Here is a 20,369-nt window from a genome sequence, read left to right as displayed (position 1 = left end):
AAGCATATATGTATATATAGTACATCATCTAGCTTATTCTAGGAAACTATATATAGAAGATCAATTACGATCAATCAAAAAATAATGGTTGATATACAATCTTATAATCAACAGATCTCATTTCCATAATTATGCAATTCTTCATTCTTTTCCCGTAATATTAATCTTACAGTTTGCACCTATTTAAGTTAAAATATTATATTCTTCATCAAGGCCATTGATTATTGATTTTGAGCCACATGAAAATATTTTAGAGTTCAATGTAATCAACTAATAAGATTGAAATACATGTCACATTTTGGATTAAAAGAAATAGGATTCTGTACAATAGAAAAACGATACATGGCTTAAGGGAATTTTATAAATTCAAAATGATCAAATTTATGGGATAAGCATCAATTAATCATCTCATTTTCTCTCCCATAATTAAATAAAGATTTAAAATTCAAATATAATATTTAAAAAAAATCCACTTTCATTGGACTATTCGTGAAAAGATCAAAATACCCTTTTTTTTAAAGTTATCAACTTTTAACCAAGAAGACCATCAACGTCATAAAATTATTTTTAAACTTTATTATAAATATATCATGATAAAATAAAGATTATCACAAAGTAAATCATATAGAAAACAAAGAAGACATAAAAAAATATGTGAAGGGTAAAATAATCCAAAAATGTCCTGTCTCCTAAAATTTAGGAAGTTTGATATGTTTTGTTAAATTATATTTTAAGCAGCTTTCATATTTAGTCGATGTGAAATTTTGACATTTGGGTGTTCAAAAATACAAATTACTCAAATGAAAATGATGGTTACGTCCTTAATATAAAGAAATTCTTATTTTTATTTATTAAATTATGATTTTTCGGATTCAAGAGTTCATCGAACTCATGTAAAAAGATAAATATTTTGTTGATAATGATATTTTCAAAGTAACTAAACTACCCTGAGGTGAAATTATCTTTCTACCCCTAAATAGAAAAAATATATTATAAGTGCAAAAAATGATAAAATAGAGTTTATATCTATATGTTATCAACGATGTTTTATCAAACATACCTTTATACATATAATATTATATTTATATGCTTCATTATTTTTAAGGTATTACAAGTTTTGCATCTCTAAGAAAAAAATCTATGATTCTATCCGGAGCCACGTGGGGAGAGTTGGGAGGATGGGGGGGGTTTATGATTTTTAAAACCAAGTTATCCATGATGCCTCCTAGATTATACTACATCCTTTTTGCACGTGCAATACTCTTAGGATTAGATCATGGGGGAAGATTAGTTATGATGTAAACTAATATACTAGATCATTCTCATAGGATTAGATCATGGGGGAAGATTAGTTATGGAGGTAAATCTTTCTCTATTTAATATAATCTCATCGGACATGATCAAAATCATTTAGGGTAACTTCAATTTATCTCAAAATCTATCAAGTAAAATAGTACAACGAAAATAATCTAGTCTACATATTTCAAAAGTTCAATATATAATCAATCCATTGGGACATGATGACTCTAATTCATTCTAATACTCTCTCTCTCCCTTTCTCTCATGTATGGTTGCTGTTCATCAACATCTTTCCTGTCAACCCACACCCTATAGCTTCATTAGGTATCTTCTTGACCCTCTCAACACCTTCAGCAAATATCACACCCATACCCATATGTAAATGAGGCTCTATATGACAGTGAAAAGCCCATACTCCAGGATTATCCGCAACGAACCTTATAGCGGTCCATCCGAATGGGAAGATCACGACCGTGTTTTTTAATGGTGGGTTCTTCAAATTGAATCTCTTTACATCATTTTCTACGTTGAATTTTCCATCACCATAACCCAATACCCAGAAATCATGCCCATGCAAGTGCCATGGATGTATCTCACTAACATTATCTGATAAAGCATTGGCATTCTGAAGTATCACGTCGATCGTATGGTTGAATTGGAGAGAGTACACACAATTACCATATGTCGAATTCGGATTCATTGGAGGTCTCATTATGTCGTAATCACTTGGAAAATTCTCTGGTGGGCTTTGATGATCAAATCCATCTTTTAGGCCAAATTTGATGGAACCAAGATAAGGTGTTGTGGGTAAGGCTAAGGAGATGTTGTTGATGGCCCACTTGATGTAACCATTGATCTTGTTTTGAGTGTTGAGGAGAAATATCCGACGGTTGTGATGTCTAGGAGGTTTGGGAGAGCCTTTTAAGGAAAGAATTTTGTTGGAGAAAGATTTGCTGTGGTTGTAATCGTTCCATGCAGGAGAGAGAGGTGGAGAGGAGGTTGGGAGTTTTGATACGGTGTTTGGGAGGTAGTTTAATATGGTAAGCCCTGGTGGGGTCTGAAGCTTTCTTCCTCTCACACTTACTGATAACCAGTAGTTCATGGATGGGTTCTGATCCGTGGTGATGAGGACGGAGTAGCTCTCGCCCGAGTAAATGTCCATGTCATCAACGACCACCGGTTGAATGTAATTTCCATCGGCTTCGACCACCAACATCTTATGATTCTAAAGGATCACAAAGAAAATTATATTTCATTAGATAATTTCAGGAAAATTAATAGTTCTCTCTGCATAATGTTACTTTGAGACATGTTATTTTGAGTCATTGTAGCAATTCTCTAATTATTATTAACTTAAATGAAAATTCTATTTACATACTTAATTAATATTACAAATGAAAGACCGTTTCACTGAACTCAAGTGAAAAATCAATGAACTAAGAAGAAAAAAAGTAGAGAAAATCATTTTTCTATTTTGAAGAGTCGTGATTTTCTGACTCCCTCTCTACTCTCTCAACATGACATGTTCATAAAATCATAGATTTTTGCCTCGAGATACACAATAATCATCGAAATTTTTTTTTCCCTCTGAAATACTCCCCCTCATGAGAATAGAGGGAAATTTGAAAATCATGACTTTGGAAAAAGAATAATGATAATCTAACTTCCCCTCTACTCTCCTAAAATAGCATGTACGTAGAACTAGAGATTTTCCTCAGAATACACAATTTCACATCCATATAAATATATATAATTGTGTATCTCGAGAAAAAAAATATAGTTCTATGCACATACCACATCAAGAGAGTTAAGGGGAGAGTATAAAAGAGGAGTAAGAAAATCACCACTCTTAAAAAAAAGATTAATGATTTTTTTATTCCCCCAGGTGGCATACTCTCCTGATGTGGTATGTGTTAGAATCATGTATCATTTTTCTTCGGGATACATAATTATAAATATTTATGGGATGCGCAAATGTGTATCCTGAGACATAAAATCTATGGTTCTAACGTATGCCACATCACACGGTCTTGGTATTAAGTGGACATCGAAAAGACATAGAACAATACATCTTTTTCTTATGTATTCCGATAAAAATGACCTATGATTTTGTGCCCTTGTCATGTCCGTCGTGTAGCAAAATATAATCGTGATAATTTGATTATCCCACGTGACATACTCAATCGACTACTTGACGTGACAAGATCGAGGACAGTAGATCCGAGTATGTCACATGGGGGTAATCAGATTATTTGGATTCTATATATATCCAGCCAAAGTTGAAGAAAAAAAAAAAAAAAAGTGCCGAAGAAAAAGTTGTCGGGAGGTATAATCTCTCACAGGTACCATTCTTCGGCTATTCATGTATAGAAAAAGTCAACTTTGTGGACCTCACACGGTTTCAAACGTAGGAATTATCAGAACAGGTGTGATTATCCTATACTACGCAAGTGATTCATGTTCATCAATCAGGACCGTCTATTTAGTTGGAAGATGATCAAAAGCCTAGTGGATTGAGTTTGAACATAAACAACAAAATATCAACAATATGATTCCCACGTAAAACCCAAGAGTTGACCCACCTATTCCATCATTTGGATTCAGATGGACAGGAATGGGTAGTGATGTGGTCCATTGTATTAAAATACTCCCTATCTACAGGATATATTCTTGTGAAGCACCGATCAAACCAATATAGAATGTCGGAGAATATTTGCTCATGGAATGTCTTGTCATCTAATGGTTTTCACATTCACAAGTATAATATATTTTTAAGAATATTATATTATATTGTATTATAAGGATAACTAAAATTAAAAATAAAGAACTAGAACATGACACTAGACTAATATTTTTTTGATTAATGAAAATATACAAATATTAATGAAGTTTGAAAATTTTCTAAATGTTCAAATGTAGAATTCAAACAATGATCAAGATATATTTTAAAGATATGCAACATGTCTTTTAGATATACATTTTTCACAAGCCATGTATTTCATAATTTGATTGAACTTTTTTTTTAATCTAACATGATCAACTTTTAATGAAATTCTGATTTTGATACATTATTTATTTTATTTCTCAGAGTGTGAACAACGAGATCGTAACTTTTTTAAGTGCAGAGATCTCGCAGGTTAAAATGACAATCTTATAGGTTTAAAGTGAAAATCTTTCAGGTTCATTATTTTTAATGAAATCATAAAAAATATGTGCGAGATTTAAACTTGCGAGATCACCACTTGAAAAAAACTTACGATCTTGTTGTTCATGTTTTGGGAATTAAAATAAATAATTATCTGGAATTAAAATTTCGTCATATTCAACTCACAAAATGGTAATTTACTTTTAATAATATATCATTTTTTTTCTTATTTAATATATATATATATATATATATATAGAGAGAGAGAGAGAGAGAGAGAGAATTGTATTTACCCCAATAGCTAAGTTGAGAGAGGCAAGAGAGGTGATGCTTGCAATCCTGAGCCTGTAGGTCTTGTTTGGGAGCACACGGAGAACGTGGGGTGCGCACTGCGCATTTCCTTTTATCTTACACTGAGTGGCAGACGAGTTGCTAAAATGCGCTGCGAGGGAACAGTTGAACTGCCCTCTCCCATTGATCAGCAGTGACTGTAGAAAGCACCAAATCAAACTTACAAAATATTAAAAATACAAAAAGTATAAAAGCTTTTTTGGTTTTGATATATCAAGACCATTTATTTATATCTCCAGGTAAAATTCAATTTCATCCCTCTCACTACTTAATTATTATTATTATTATTATTATTATTTTAAATTAATTGATTTTGTTAACTTGACAGAATCAATCGATTTTAATTAGAGTCTTGATAATATGAGTCGCCAAGGTGACGTACTCAACCGACTCCCTGATGTGAATAAGTTCGAGAACTGTAGATCTATATGCCTCAGGATACACTTTTTAATGGGGAAAATGCAATCGTGTATCCCAACTTGTACAGATCTACGGTTCTTAAACTTGTCACGTCAAGGAGTCGATTGAGTATGCCACCTAACGAGTCATACTATCACGACTCTTTTAATTAAGGAAAATGCTTTACTGCTTGCATTGGACATTGGGTCTAACACTGAGTTGACTTGATAGTGCATAAAGAGTCTTGATTTTCTAATTGTATCTCTAGGAAATAAATCTATAGTTATTTTTGAACTGCCAGATCAACTTAGTGTTGGACCCGGTGTCTAACACAGGTAGTTTAGCACGACTATTTAATTAATTTTAATGGGCTTTAAATTCTTTGATACATATGTATAAATGATATATTAATTTTGATTAATGTTGTAGTGACCTCAATGGAGGACATACAGGGGACATCTTGATGTGATGGTGCACAGATGCCATAGATTTGTTTTTTTCAAGATACGAGTAAAATGCATCTATGGACATACGCGCATTATCACTTCAAGGTGTCCTCCGTTAAGGTTACTCCAACACGACTCATTAATTTTTCGTTAAAAAATTTCTAATAAATAAAATGTCATATAATTAATAATTATACAATTTATTGAACATGAAACTAAAAGATGAGTCATGATTTTTTGACTTGGTTTTTTTCACTCGGTCAATACTCGGCTGAAGTGGCAAGGGCACAAACACCATAGATCATTTTCTTCGTGATCCACAAGCAAAACGATCTCTGATTCTGTGTCCTTGCAACATTAGTCGAGTATTGACTGAGTGAAAAAAATAATCGAATCAAAAAGTCATTAGCTAAAAAAGATATTTTAACTTTATAAGAACTGTGCTAACTTGACTCAAAATAAAAAATAAAAAACTCAAATAAATAATAATATTTATTTTTTATTCCCATATATAACCAAATAACCCTGAGTTTCTGACCCGTGTTGGTTCTCTTTTGAGTTGACTCAGTTGATTTGATGAGCTGAAATTCAATTTATTTATTTATTTTCAAAAACAAATTAAATGTGTACCTGAGGCTCACCAATCCAACGAAATGGAATGGAAGATAAGCCCACTTCCATCTGATGGGCCGTCTGATGCCACCAATCACTCAACAGCAAATTGAACTCTCCATCATAATGGAAGGGCTCACTCTCACCATCTGCCACGTCAACAATCAGAGACCCATACAATCCAGCTGATCTTTGCATCCCATAGTGCCCATGATAGATATATGTACCTGCCTATAACACCATAACATATCCACAAAAATAAAACCAATTTCTTTATCTTAATTCTGTCAGAAAATATTTTTTATTCTTCAAAATAAAATTAAAAAAAACCTTAATATAAGAGAAAAAATTAAGAGAGATTTTACTGAGACATTAACTTAATGGTTGTTAAGATTATATTGGTGTGTCATAAGTAAAACTTGGTGTGTTAATAGAAAAACTCAAAATTATATATAATTAAAAAAAAAAAAAAAAAGTCTGTTAGGGTTGCAATTTTTTCGTAAAAATGGTAATAAGTATTAAATTATTCTGTTAAAGTGGTATCATTAGACAAATGTAGTAAATTTAGTTGGCTGAAAAGTGTAAAATAAATTTTACTTTAATTTGTCTGAAATATCACAAATTAATGTTTGGGAATATCATCTTCTACAATTTTATTTTTTTAGTCCAGAAATGGTGAACCAAACAGTCCAAGAACCCCAAAAATAATAATTTTTTAGTGCAAAAATGTAGATAAAAAAACCTAATTTAAAAAAAAAAAAAATACCTTATCAACTTTGAACCTGTAAACAAAGGTTTCCTCGGGATTGACAACACACTGTGAGATAGATGCAGTTCCATCTGCCCATGGTGTCTCAAACTGTTACAAACAAAACAAACATGGTTAACCTACTCCACCTTCTAATGAAATTACACGTGTCACATATGTTTGGTATATGAAAGAGAGATGATAATATACATACCTGTTTGATTCCATGCCAGTGTATGACGACTCCTCTGTGTGGAGTTTGTTAGTTAGATGGACGACTATGGTGTCTCCAGCTTTAGCCTTGATTGTGGGCCCAGGAAACTGACCGTTGATTCCCATCAAAACTTGTTCGGTGCAATCTGGAGACCAGAACATGTATCCAACTTCCCATCTAAAGTGTCTAGCTTTTGAACCTAAACAGATTTGAATCAAAACTGATGAGAAGAAACACAAGAAAAGCTGAAGATATCTCTTGGCCTTAGGCCTAAAACTATCATAAAACATTACAACTCTCTCTCTCTCTCTCTCTCTCCTAATGGAGCTGTTGGAGAGTGGTTTGTAATTTATAGGCAACAAGGTGGTGGGTGAACTGTAAGGGGATATCCTGGAAGATTCTGCCACGTGTCAACTAATTCTAGTCCACTAAGTTGTGACTCTCTCTCTATTTACTATAAACAGTGTTTTTGAGGATTTCAGACATTAATTGGAATTAAGCATGAAATCAGGACAGAAAACAACCACTAACCAACAATCAAAAATCTGACTTTTGATTTAATTTGGATGAGATTTAGACACACCTCGCTTCATTTTTATCATTATTAGAGATACTCCTTGTGTTTTCAGACTTATCATATGCCCCTTGAAGGCCTTGACCTTGGTTTTGTAATAGAAACCAGAGAGCTTTACGGAGCAGACCTATCTGTTGCAATTTTATTATAAAACTCTCTTACTTTATTAAGTTGGTTACCGAACAAACCTTTACTTGATGAATCAGGATAGCATGACTAACTTATTAAGATTTCAAATCTTACTAAGGGTTTGTTGGGTTTATATGGATTATCAAATTGGAAATCCAAGACTACATATATACTTCTAGATTTCTTGGAAAATATCAGATTAAAAAAAAAAACAATTGAAAAAAAAAATCTTTTTTTGAGCTTGATTCAAAGTGTTGAAAATTGATGGTTATCGAAATCTCAAATTTAAATATAAATTTCAATGGTGAAAAGTAACTTCATTTTTTTGAATTTTTGTTCAAAGTTCTTAGAATTTTGTCTTTTATAATTTCGTGGCATCAGATTATGTTTTTGGAGGTTAAAAATTTATGCGGTTAGGATCCACTCCAAGTATGTTAAGTAACAAATTAACACTTCAATTTGAATTTCATGACGTGGATCGCCACTCTAGGGTTTGCCCGGTAACAAACTTGATAAAGTGAGGTTTGGATGGTACCAAACTTCATAAAGTAAGATTCCCTTCAAGTTGTCAGAACTCCAACGGAGTTTTTGTAATAAAAATGCAACAATTGAGTCTACGAGTAAATCTCTCTAGAAACTAACATAAAATGACCAAAATACTCTTTCACTTAAAAAAAATTATTTTTTCACATTGTTAATTAACTTATTGATAATTACTTTTTCAAAGGTTCCTCTACAGAAGTTCAACTATGACGTAGCTACTCCCCCTCAAATGGTAGGGAGGGAGGCACATCCTTTTCTTAGTAGATTGAGTGTGAGAGTAGCTAGTAGTAGCTAGAGTGAGAAGTATGTCTCTTGATGGTCTCGAAGGAAGCTTTAAGTGTTGTGCTTTTAAGTTTAGTGTTTTACATCTAGTGTCGTTGTAGTGCTTCTTTTTTGTTCTCTCTAATCGGTTTATTCTTTTTCGGAACAATCGAAAAGATAGGATTAACCCCTTCCCATTCTGCTCGTTCCCTCGACCTCTCCTCTTTCAAAACTCCTATCTTCTTCTTGGGATTCCAACTTTGAAGGTTGAAAGAGAAAGAATATTAAGGTTGAAGATGATCATATAAATCCTTCAACCTATTAATTGTTATATTTATGCCTTTTATCCCAACCATGAGATGGGATCTAAATTTAACAATTTGGATAAGTTTCTCTTTTGGAACCTTATAAATAATAATGTTATGAGAATTTTAAGTATTAGGGTTTTCTTCTTCTAGGGTTTGAGAGAGAACAATAGAGGGGAGTACAAAACTTCGGCTTAAGATTAAAACTTTGGGTTTTTTTTTTTTTTTGTATTATTCTTCTTTAATTTCTTAGTGAAGAAGATTGGATTTATTCGTTGATATGCATCGTCTACGAAACATGTAAATCTTAGTGTTCTTTGGTTTGTTTCTTGATTTTCATTACTATTTTCTTCATAATCGTATTAAACATGAATTCCCGAATCCACAATATTAACATCTAAAGTAAACTATTTTTAACTTACTCAATCTTACCTTCAATACTTGGTCTTCATTGTCTTGTAAAATTTATCGATTTTTCTATCCAAAAAATCTATCTGTGACTTCTCTGAAAATCTTGTCTTATATGTTCTTGAGATTTGAATAACATATAATCTTAATATTAAAGATAAAGATTAATACTTTTACGATTGAATATAATTTGGGAAGAAAATCAAGGGGTTTGGTTTGGAGTCGTCAGATTGAAAATACAGGGGTATTTTTAGGATTGATTAACATCTAGAGGGGCATTTCGAAATTATCCCTTTAATTTTGAGTTTGTAAGCCCATCAAGGGGTGGGTGGGCCAACTAAAAAAAGTGCTTGGCGCACCAAACATTTATAACTAATAGTAGGTGGCATGTGTACATGCACGTGTATTAACAAAGTTAGGATTAACATGATTAAATTTTTATAATTTAAGAGATTAAGTGAGGTGATTTAGAAAATTAAATAATAATAATTTTTTTTTGTAATTTTAAAATATTAATTAAAGTTTTAGAGGGTCATCTTATGTTTGGTAGACTCTTTGGGTCGACCAAGTAATGAATGCGTGTGACATGGTCTGTGGTGGGCCTAAAACAGTAAAAAATAGCCTGATTGGTGATCAATAGCCACATGATACAACCAGTTTTTTTTTTTTTTTTTCATTTCTGATTTCTTTCTCGCGATGTAACTAAAATTGTTCGATTGGTCGATTGATTCTGCCATGGCCCAAATCAAAAGATTGCCATTTACTTAGATTTCAATTTAGTGAGGAAGCTTGAGGCTTGTGGTAGAGATAATACAAATAGTACAGGATTCTATAAGGATGTACTGGATTTATATCCTCCCAGACTATGACTTAGTGGAGTCACAAAACGATGAAATACAAAACGTGGCTAAAAGCCTAAAAGCATGAAAACCATAGTTTGTGTAGGGTTTGCAGTAGTTTTCTGAAAATTCCCTTTCAAACCCTTTTTATTAGAATCATAGTGTAAAAACACTGAGTCAAGTAAAAACTAGACTGAGTCGACTCGATTGGATCTCGAGGTGACTTGACACCCAAAACTCAATGGAACCATCTCACAAAGTCAACTTGTTGAATCATCGAGTTAACCCGTCAATTCGATGAAGTCAGTTTGAAAATGCATCGTGGAGCAGACCGAGTCAGGTTGAAAATGTACTGAGACTTGTCACTCAGAAACTCACCAAGTTATTTGATTGTATATAATATTTTTGTCGAAAATAAAAAAATAAATATTTTCTATATCTTAAATATTGATTTTTTTTTTAAATTAATACATTTTTAATATATTTGACCAAGTCGACTCGACTTGTTAGAGAATTCGAGTCGGTGACTCAGGTCAACTTTTCAAGTTTTAAAACTATGGGTAGATCATAGAATCAGTCATTTAATTTAAATTTTTTTTTTAAATAACATCACTTTGTTATTGAGCACAAAAAAAGAAAAATAAAATATAAAAAATAATATATATAAAATAAAATATAAAAATATATATATATATAATAAAATAAGTTGAAATGATTACAATCATATGTAGGGCCCACATTATGGTTTTTCTTAGCTTGCACACTATTTATCAAACTTTATTTAGGAGCCATTGCAATTCATATAAAGTTTTTCTTAACTTGAAATCCTTGACTTGTTCCATATTTTTTATCTTCTTCATGAAGTAAAGGAGTTTCGACAATTGATTGTTCAATTTCTAACTTTAAAAAATCGTTTTGAAACTTTAATTTTTTTAAATAAATAAAAATATTTATTTTATTTTCTACAAAATATATTATATAGAATAATGCTCTAGTGACCTTAAGATTGACTTCAATTCACACTTTATTGATGTGGAGGAAAGCATCTATGATTTTGTGCTTGTAGTAACAAAAAAATGTTGATTTTTTTAAGGAAAAAAAAAGTGTTTAAAATGCATCTTGTGTATCTAACGATTAAAATAATTAAAAAACACAACTTTTTCATTTTTGATAAAAAAAAAAGTATTATTTTATTCTAGATTTTTTTCATATTTTTCACAGGAAAACAAATTAAACATTTTCTTGTTTTTTCGATGTGGGATTTGATACATTATAGAATTTGGTGATTCATAAATGTAAAAATAATCATAACTTGATTTTATGAATTTTCATCAGATAGATATACTTTTCATTAACTTTTAATATATATTTTTTATCTTTTATTTTTATTGTTTTTTTTTCCCGTTTTTAATATATATATATATATTTTTTAATTTCCCTTCCCAATTTCAATCTGTACTCTGACTTTGTGACTATCTTTGTGGGCACCTCCACATCAACAAAATATGAATTGAAGTCGATCTAGAGGTCACTCCAACATTCTATAATTAATTAACTCACGCTTTGGCATTTTGGACATGACTCGGGTATGTTTTTCAAGTTGACTTAGCGAGTTGGTTGCATCGAATTTTGGGATATTCGATAAGTTTTAGAGGAGATTACATAATTAGTTGTTTTCAACTCATAATCCTTAAAATTCAACCTTCGTCAACTTGAATATCATTAGATTTTTCAAAGTGCTTATACTATTTAATATTTCAATCATGTTATAAGTGTGCTTCTTACCTGATGTATTAATATTCTATTACATAGCTTTCATCCACTCATTTTTAAGGCTTGTATTTTGGATTTCTTTAAAGTTTTCATAGTGATCATCATTCAACTCACCTTCTTAATTGAGATTTGATTAGCGATTAGCTCTTTTAATAAGTGTTGTTCCCCAAATCAATCTAATAGGGAATTGAACCATTTTAAAAGTGTTTCTACTCTAAGGAGTGATCTTCTGACTCCCCCTCTACTCTCCAGACATGACATGTGCGTAGAACCCTAAATTTTCTTGGGATACACAACGATACATATGTATGGGGATGTGCAATTATGCATCCTAAGGAAAAACTATGGTTCTGTGCACATGCCACATCTGAAGAGTGGAAGAGGAGTCAGTTTATCATTATTCTTCTACTATTTAATAGTTCAAAGTCGTGATTTTCTAACTCTCCCTCTGAAAAATTCCTCCCAAACGTGGTTTTGCATAGAATCCTAGATTTTTTTTCTCTTAGGATACACAATTGCACATCCCCATAAATATGTGCAATTCTGTAATATCCCAAGGAAAAAACCTATGGTTCTATGCACAGTTACGTCAGGAGAGTTTGGGGGGATACACAATTGCACATCCCCATAAATATGTGCAATTCTATAATATTCCAACGAAAAAACCTATGGTTCTTTGCACAGATACGTCAGGAGAGTTTGGGGGGAATTTGTTAGGAGCCAAATCTCAACAAAGAAGGCCCACCAAAGCAATAAGTACCAATAAAACTGTAAAAAGTCCAAGATAAAGGACATAAAAAGGATGAGTGGATGAAAGCTATGTAAGAGAAGATTACTACGAGTGTTGTTCCCCTGACCCTATCTCGAATATGATGGAACCATCATCATTTTATTCTTCTACATATTGTTGAATTTGTTGCCCACATCATTATCATGGTGCACAACTTGTGGGGGCAAAAGTAGCTTCACCAACCCACCTACCAACAAAACGTGAGGTTCTTCACACTTCACACCTATGAGTCAGTCTAGTTAGACTAATTTAGTAAGATTTCAAATATTACTAAGGCCGTAAGCTCACATCTTGACATCCAAAAATATGATTCGATGCCTCATGTTAATTTGTAGAGGGAAAAATTCTAAGAATTTAAATAAATAATGAAAATAACATTATTTTTCATTGTTGAATTTGAATTTTAAATTTTGAGAGTTTAGCGAGTTACGTAACCATCCATGATCAACACCTTTGATCAAGTTCAAAATAAAAAATAAATAAATAAAAATTGATTTTTATTTTTTAATTTGAGTTTTTCCATGAAATTTAGAAGGATGTTGTATTCGATTGATCATGTAGTAATTTACGTGGACCCAGCAACCCATCGTAAGATTTGAAATCTTACTAAGTTAGTAAGTAAAGTGTTATTATTTTCCTATTTACTAGATTTCATGATTTAGAATCTAAACTCATCATTAACTCGTCTGTACATGTGGAAAAACTTTGCACCTACCTAGAAACCTTAAAATTAGAGTAAAAGCACTTAGATTTGCTACTGTTGAGCCTCTTAGTGGGACTGAATGATAAGGATTAATGAGAAGGCATGTAATTCATATAGCTTCATTCCAAAGATATTTAAGAATAAGTAACAAAATTATATATATTTAGAGTTGACACGTGCCTATGACATGGGCATTCTCTAAGGGCTAAAAGAAAAAATTAAAAAATAATAAAAAAATTGAAAGGGTATTATTAAAATTATTTGAAATTAAATAGGTAAAAGAGGAAATATAATAAAATTAGAGGGATTTTAATGAAAAATGGTAAAAGAAGAGATTGTAAAATTGGAGGAATATTATTGAAAAGGGTTTGGTGAGAGAGGGGGGGGGGGTGGAAGACAATAAAATTAAAAGGGTAAAAAGAAAAATGCAATAAAATCATAGTGACAAAGTTTGGATTAGGTCATTATTCAGTAAGGGTTCAATTCAGTTAATTTGGATATATTAAAAAAACTTTCATAAAAAAAATCAACAAAATTTTTGAGATTATGCAAAATATTTTATTGGATTTATTACCAAAACCTATCATCATGAACCTCTCTCTCTAAATCCTAATCTTTTTTTATGTTTGAAGGTTGAAAAAACTAAAATTTTGGAGGTAGAGGATAAAAATATTTCTATATATTCTATGATTAATTGAGGGATCGTCGATAGATTCGTCAATTCGCCAAATTAATTGGCTAACCCTTAATTTAATTCAGAGAATTTTGTGACTGAATAAAATATTTAATGTGGACCCAACTACAATAGAACGTTTATCCCACATGACTGTAGCAACGGTGGGATCCACCGTTGTGTTTTATTACATAAATATATATGGATCAGAATCAAGAATCAAGTTCGACAATCAGATAATAGATGTATCGATATTAAGTCATCTTTGGCTCATATCTCAAGGTAATATGTGTCAATTTATTAATGGTAAAAAATTAATTACCCTTATAAAAATATTTGAAAGTCTCGTTAAACACATGTGAAAACACCACCATTATTGCTAAATGTTCCCAATGGTCTTCGTTGGTCTTTTTTACAATCATAGTTAGACATCTCGTACTACCTAATTTAAAATCCAGTCAATCAAAGTGTCCAAGTTAAAATAAAATAAGTCCTCTATGTTTGACTTATAAATTGACAAAAAATTTAAATCTTTAGCAAGAAGGACTATGAGGTACTATATATAGGTGCATAATTATATTTAGTTATGTGTACCAATGGTTAAACGTCCACGTGTCTACCATTGCATGAGTGAGTTCTATCGAGACCTTCCACATGTCAACTTGTTCAAGTAGGAGATTCAACTTGACTGATAGGACATGTGGCATGAAAGAGCACTCGGTTGAAAGTTGTCCCCAACCGAGTGAAAGTAATCTTATTAACCCCAAAGAGGTGGCTCAATGGAAATTTCGGATCCAATAAGTGGTGAGAGTCTTTAGGTTGTGTGTTCGATACTGTAGACACCCCATTTTTGCATCCGCCTGATTAATCAACTCGTCAACCCGATCACAATGATTCCCAATGATGGATGTGTATTCTATTGCTTTATTTTGTTACCAGATGTGTTTCAGAAATCCGGATGAGGTATCTCGACCTGACAAAACCTTAGAAATCATGCTACGCTAGGAAAATACGACCCCAGAAACATAGAAATCATCATCTTGCAGACCAAAAAGAAGCTTCACGATAAAAATCACTAAAAATTGACCAAATTACCAAAATACCCCTGACCTCAAGACAACCCTAGAGCCTACGTTACGCTTAGGAAAACTCTCTCGAACACATAAAATAAAAAATTGGAACCAAATAAATCATTTCACCAATTTTAACAGAATTTGACAAAATTACGAAAATGCCCTCATAAAGTTCACAACCATTTCACATAAAAAATTTCATAAATGACACAAACCAACATTCTCAATGAATTCCTTACGAAAAACCGATTCTAAAACATCCTAGAACATTAAAAACCGACTTAAAACGTGAAAAGTCCTCTCCGGGGATAAAACGGTAATTTCATAATTTTCATAATTAAAAAATTCGAAATTAATAAATAAAACATTAGATAATTAAAGTGAAGCATTAATGAAATTAATTTAAAATTTTGAACCTAAAAAATCGATCAATCGGACTCTCAGGCAAAATTGTTGAGGGTTCGTGGGATATTTCTTTAAGGACCCCTCCATTTGGGGGTCCAAAGAATTAAAGAAATAATGGAAGGGGGTTCTCCAAAAATTAAAAGTAAATCAAGCAAGACTAAAGTCAAGGTATTAAAGTCAATCAAGTGAGACTAAAGTCAAAATTAAAGTCAATTAAGCAAGACTGAAGTCAAAATATTAAAAGTCAATCAATTAAGACTAAAGTCAAAACATTAAAAGTCAATCAATAAGATCAAAAGTCATAATAGAATTCTAATTAAATAATAACTCTATCTAATAGAGTTCTAACTTAAAAATAATTCTACCTGAAACAATTCTAATTAAAACACAATTCTACCTAAAACAATTTTAATTAAAACACAATTCTACCTAAGACAATTTTAATTAAAACACAACTCTAATTGAAAAATCTCTAATTAAACACTAACTCTATCCAAATCAACCCTAAAAAACATTTATAAATAGAGGTGCTCACACTCTATTTTCGTATCAAATCATAAATCCTAAGAGAAGTAGGTATAGAAGTCCCCCTAGCCTTAGTTTTGGAGCCCCAACTCCTTACCTAACATCCCTCCTTCAATTTTAGTCTAGAAAACACCTAAAATCCCTCCAAAAACACCCCCAAATCCACAACAAACTTGAAGAGTTCAGATCCAAAAATAAGGAAACACCTTGATCTAGGAGATCCGAAGTCAAATCCGGAGACAGAACGAAGCAAGGGAGTACAGTACAAGGAGCTCTTTTTGTCAGATCTTAGGGAACAAAATCCTTGCTATCGGAAAGGTATGTAATTTTTTTATTTTTATCTAGGTTTTTAGCAATGTGATATATTTGGGAAGTTAGTAGAGACCGGCTTTGACCGGGCGGGGTTGGTGCCTAACACCTTCCAACCCCGTAACATGATCCCCGAATTCAGATTTTTTGTGGTAGATTAGTTCTTTTTATCCATGTTAGAGTCAGTTTGGTTCCTAGACCACAATAACTAGGTGGCGACTCCCAAACCTCAAGAGTCAAAAGTGGATCCGCGCACCCCGCGGATCGAGGGCGTTTTCAGATACCCAAAATGATTTTGGATAAGATTTGGAGGTAAAGGAATTTTTTACTCATTTTCAAATCTACTCTCTAATCTTTGCTAATTTGGTCATCCAAGGCCTTGGATCGAAAAACCCTTTTAAATTTTAAGAGTTTTTACAGGTTCAAAGGGAGGAAAAAAAAAAAAAAAAATTTGTTTCGCCTTACGTAAGTACTTAAAAGTTAAAATTGAGAAGTTTATCAAAATGATGGAGAAATGGGTAAATTTTTATCATGCCTATCAAATTTTACAAAAATGGTTTTTAATCATTATTGTATATAATATATTGTTCCAAAATTATAAATATTTTTACAAGAACGAATAGTTAATTTTTGTGTGCATATACGTTATAAGTTAAAAAGCTATATTTTTCATTTTTTTCAATGAAAGTATTATTCTCCGGATTATTGAACTATTATGAACAATACAAAAAGAATAAAACCTGTTTTTTTTTTATGAATTTTACGACTTTTACAAATTTTTATAAAACTCAGTGGAAAAAAAAAATGCTACTATAACTTGTTGTATATTGCAAAGAGTAAACTTGTAAGTTGTGACACGTAACACAAGCCAACTTTGAAGCCGTCATGCTTCAAAATTTTGGAGGGAACCACCTTTTTATATGACAAATGTCCCTTTTATCTTTAAAAAAATAATGACTACACCTTAATTTTTCAAATTGATGATTTGTCCCTTGACTTTGGTCTTCTCTTAAAAATCAATGGAAGAATAACCCTCAATGTCTTCATTATCACCAACATCATTATTACCATCCCTTTCATCATCACCATTAACACCTCCAATTTCATCACTACCAACTTCATTATCATATGTCTGAATTTTTTATTTTCGAATTTTTGAAATGAAACTGATAATACATGTATGAAACATATGTCACATATTTTCCATTTATATCATTGGCCGGATTTTAGACTGAATTTTTGCAATCCAAATTTGAATAGAACTCAAAATTTTGCTGTATTCCGAATTACTAACAAGGGTCTGGAAGCCTCTCTGACCATCTCTTCCATCTCATTACAAATAAAATATGGTCATTTGATTATTATTATTATTATTTCCTTATAAGAGGATATAAAAGGAAATTAACAGTTAAAAAAAAGAACTTACACCTTGGAAAAAATAAGTTGGATACCAAAATGGTTAATTTGATAAATATTTTGAAAGAGTCGTGATGGAGTGACCTCAAGCAAGAACCTCACATTGCACTTCTTGATGTGAAAGTAGATAAGAATTATAAATGTTTTTCACTTGTATCTCGATGAAAAGAATCTATGGTAAGAGTGGCAATGGGTCGGGTTGGTCATGTTCGTGTCGGGTTGAGGTTAGGGTATCATGAAAATTTACCCAACCCCAACCAATTTAATAATCGTGTCAAAAACTTAAACCCAAACTCAAAACCCATTTGTAAATAGGTAAACCTGGCCCAATTTATATATAACCTATTTAATAAAATTTTAATCTTTATTTGAAAGAATAAATTTCATTTTCACCACTAAAAATAAAATATCATTATTAAAAATAAAGACACACAACCGTAAACTAAGTCCAATGGTAAAAAATAACTTTTTTTTTTTAAGTTTGTAGAAATTTGTCCTTTACAACCATGTAATATCAATCGTGTTTTAGATGCCATAAGGTGATGTGGTCAGAAAACTTTCCTTACTGACTTGATAGGAAAAGTGTTTTTCAATATTATTATTTGTTAAGAAAAGTGTATTTCATTATCACATGAGACATAATAATCTTACATGGGAAGATCTTAAAGCTTATTGAGGGTCATTTTGCCAATATTAAAACTCAAATACTACTTACCTTTAGATTTTAATCGAAAAAATGGAGTAAAAGATAATAAATATTAAAAAATAACTTATTAAGAAAAATACTTTTTCTTTCCCAAACTCAAGTTTAATCATTTATTAATTTAAAAATATCTTAAAACACCCTTTCTATTTTATAGAATTTGATATAAAAAAAAAATGTATTATGGAGTTTTAGAAGAAAAAAAAAATTAGTAATTTAAAAAATTATTAAATAATTATTGATATATTTAAAATTACACGTTAGTGACAGAACAACTAAACATGTCTAAACGGGTCAAGCAGGTTGACACACAGAACCCAAACCCAACCCATTTAATACTCATATTAGACGGGTTAACACTATTAAGACCCAAACCCAATTAGACTTGATCCAAACCCACAAATTTTATGTCATTTTCAAGTCGTGTTCATTGGTTGAGTTGAGATTGCCACCCCTAATCTATTTGCCATACACTTTCATGTCAAGAAGTGCGATGTGAGGTTCTAGGCTGAGGTCACTTCAGCATTATCTGACTAACGTGGTAAATTACCATTCTTTATCTGCCACTTTTGTAAAAATGAAAGTGCTCATAGAAGCATGAATTTTATGTTTCATCAACTAAAAAAATGATAATCTCATCTTGAAAATGGCTTCATGTTAGGCCTATAAAAAAAAATTGTTTGGTTGATTATTTATAGATGTTAGAATTGAGTACCTGAAAATGATCAAGTCAATGACTAGGAACCAGCCATGCAAAATCAACTAATATTATTGGTCACCAATCAAGTTGCTGTATGTTTGAGTAGAGATCCAACAAAAGATTGAACAAATAATATAAGAAATTTGACATCAAACGTTTTGTATTAATGAATATAAGAAATTTGTGACCTGTCTTTACTCTCGAGCTTTGCATAGGTTCTTATGGGAGGAGTTCACATAGAAAAAGAGGAATTGAGAACGACATCAAACACGGACTCGTTCCAGGCAGGCATATACAATATAATCTTCTTGACATAGAAAAAGAGGAATTGGGAACAACAATACATGTACCACAAGAAGAAAATGATGACGCACATTCCTTGGTACTATAAGCACCTCAGGAAGTGTAGGTCAAATGTTTGAAAAACCTCACAAAGCAATAAATTCCTTGGGGCCACCCTCTAGGGTCCGTTGACCCTCGACTCAACCAGTTTCACATAGGACTTTCTAAAGGGGCAAAACGTGCTACCACGGGATTAGGCTCACCCAAAGGATGGGGATACCTATGATAAGAGTGTTGTGTTATCCACCTCCACCCTCTGGTGTCATGTGCTCACATATCTTGTCACAATTCGATCTGTGACATTATATTCATAGTTGCACCTTCGCCCTTAAATTGGCCTTTCGTGTTAAATGATTGTCAACATGGTATCAAAGCACTAGATTCATATAGTTCATGGATTTGAATCTCCTCGAAAGAATTTTCTATCCTTATGGGTGACAGAGAGTGTTGAGTGTTGTGTTGTGTTATCCACCTTCGCTCTCAAGAGTCACGTGCTCACGTATCGTGCCCCCATTCCACCCGTGACCCTCTCATATTCATAGTTGCGTCTTCCCCATCAGATCGGTCTTTTGGGTTAAATGGTTGTCAAAAAAATAAAAGCTGCACATCCCATGAAAATTTTACTTTTTTGTTTTTATATTTGCTCTTATTACTTGTCCATGGAAGTAGGACATAGCATTCAGA

The 20,369-nt window shown here is 32.0% G+C and overlaps 1 protein-coding gene across 1 annotated transcript; it reads right to left on the bottom strand.

The window, feature by feature from the left end:
• Positions 1-1,357: 1,357 nt before the first annotated feature.
• Positions 1,358-7,527, bottom strand: LOC147400627 (L-ascorbate oxidase-like). Its single transcript, XM_086446391.1, is given in 6 exon segments — positions 1,358-2,524; positions 4,738-4,932; positions 6,271-6,483; positions 7,019-7,111; positions 7,215-7,249; positions 7,252-7,527. Coding segments are annotated over 6 exon segments (1,752 nt in total). The 5' UTR covers positions 7,505-7,527; the 3' UTR covers positions 1,358-1,561.
• Between the last annotated feature and the right edge of the window lie 12,842 nt (positions 7,528-20,369).

Source organism: Akebia trifoliata, chromosome 6, assembly GCF_017979445.1.
Source record: "Akebia trifoliata isolate Shusen 1 chromosome 6, ASM1797944v1, whole genome shotgun sequence".
Lineage (NCBI taxonomy): Eukaryota > Viridiplantae > Streptophyta > Magnoliopsida > Ranunculales > Lardizabalaceae > Akebia > Akebia trifoliata.
The sequence above is the reverse complement of the archived record's forward strand: the minus strand, read 5'-3'. Positions and strand labels throughout refer to the sequence as shown.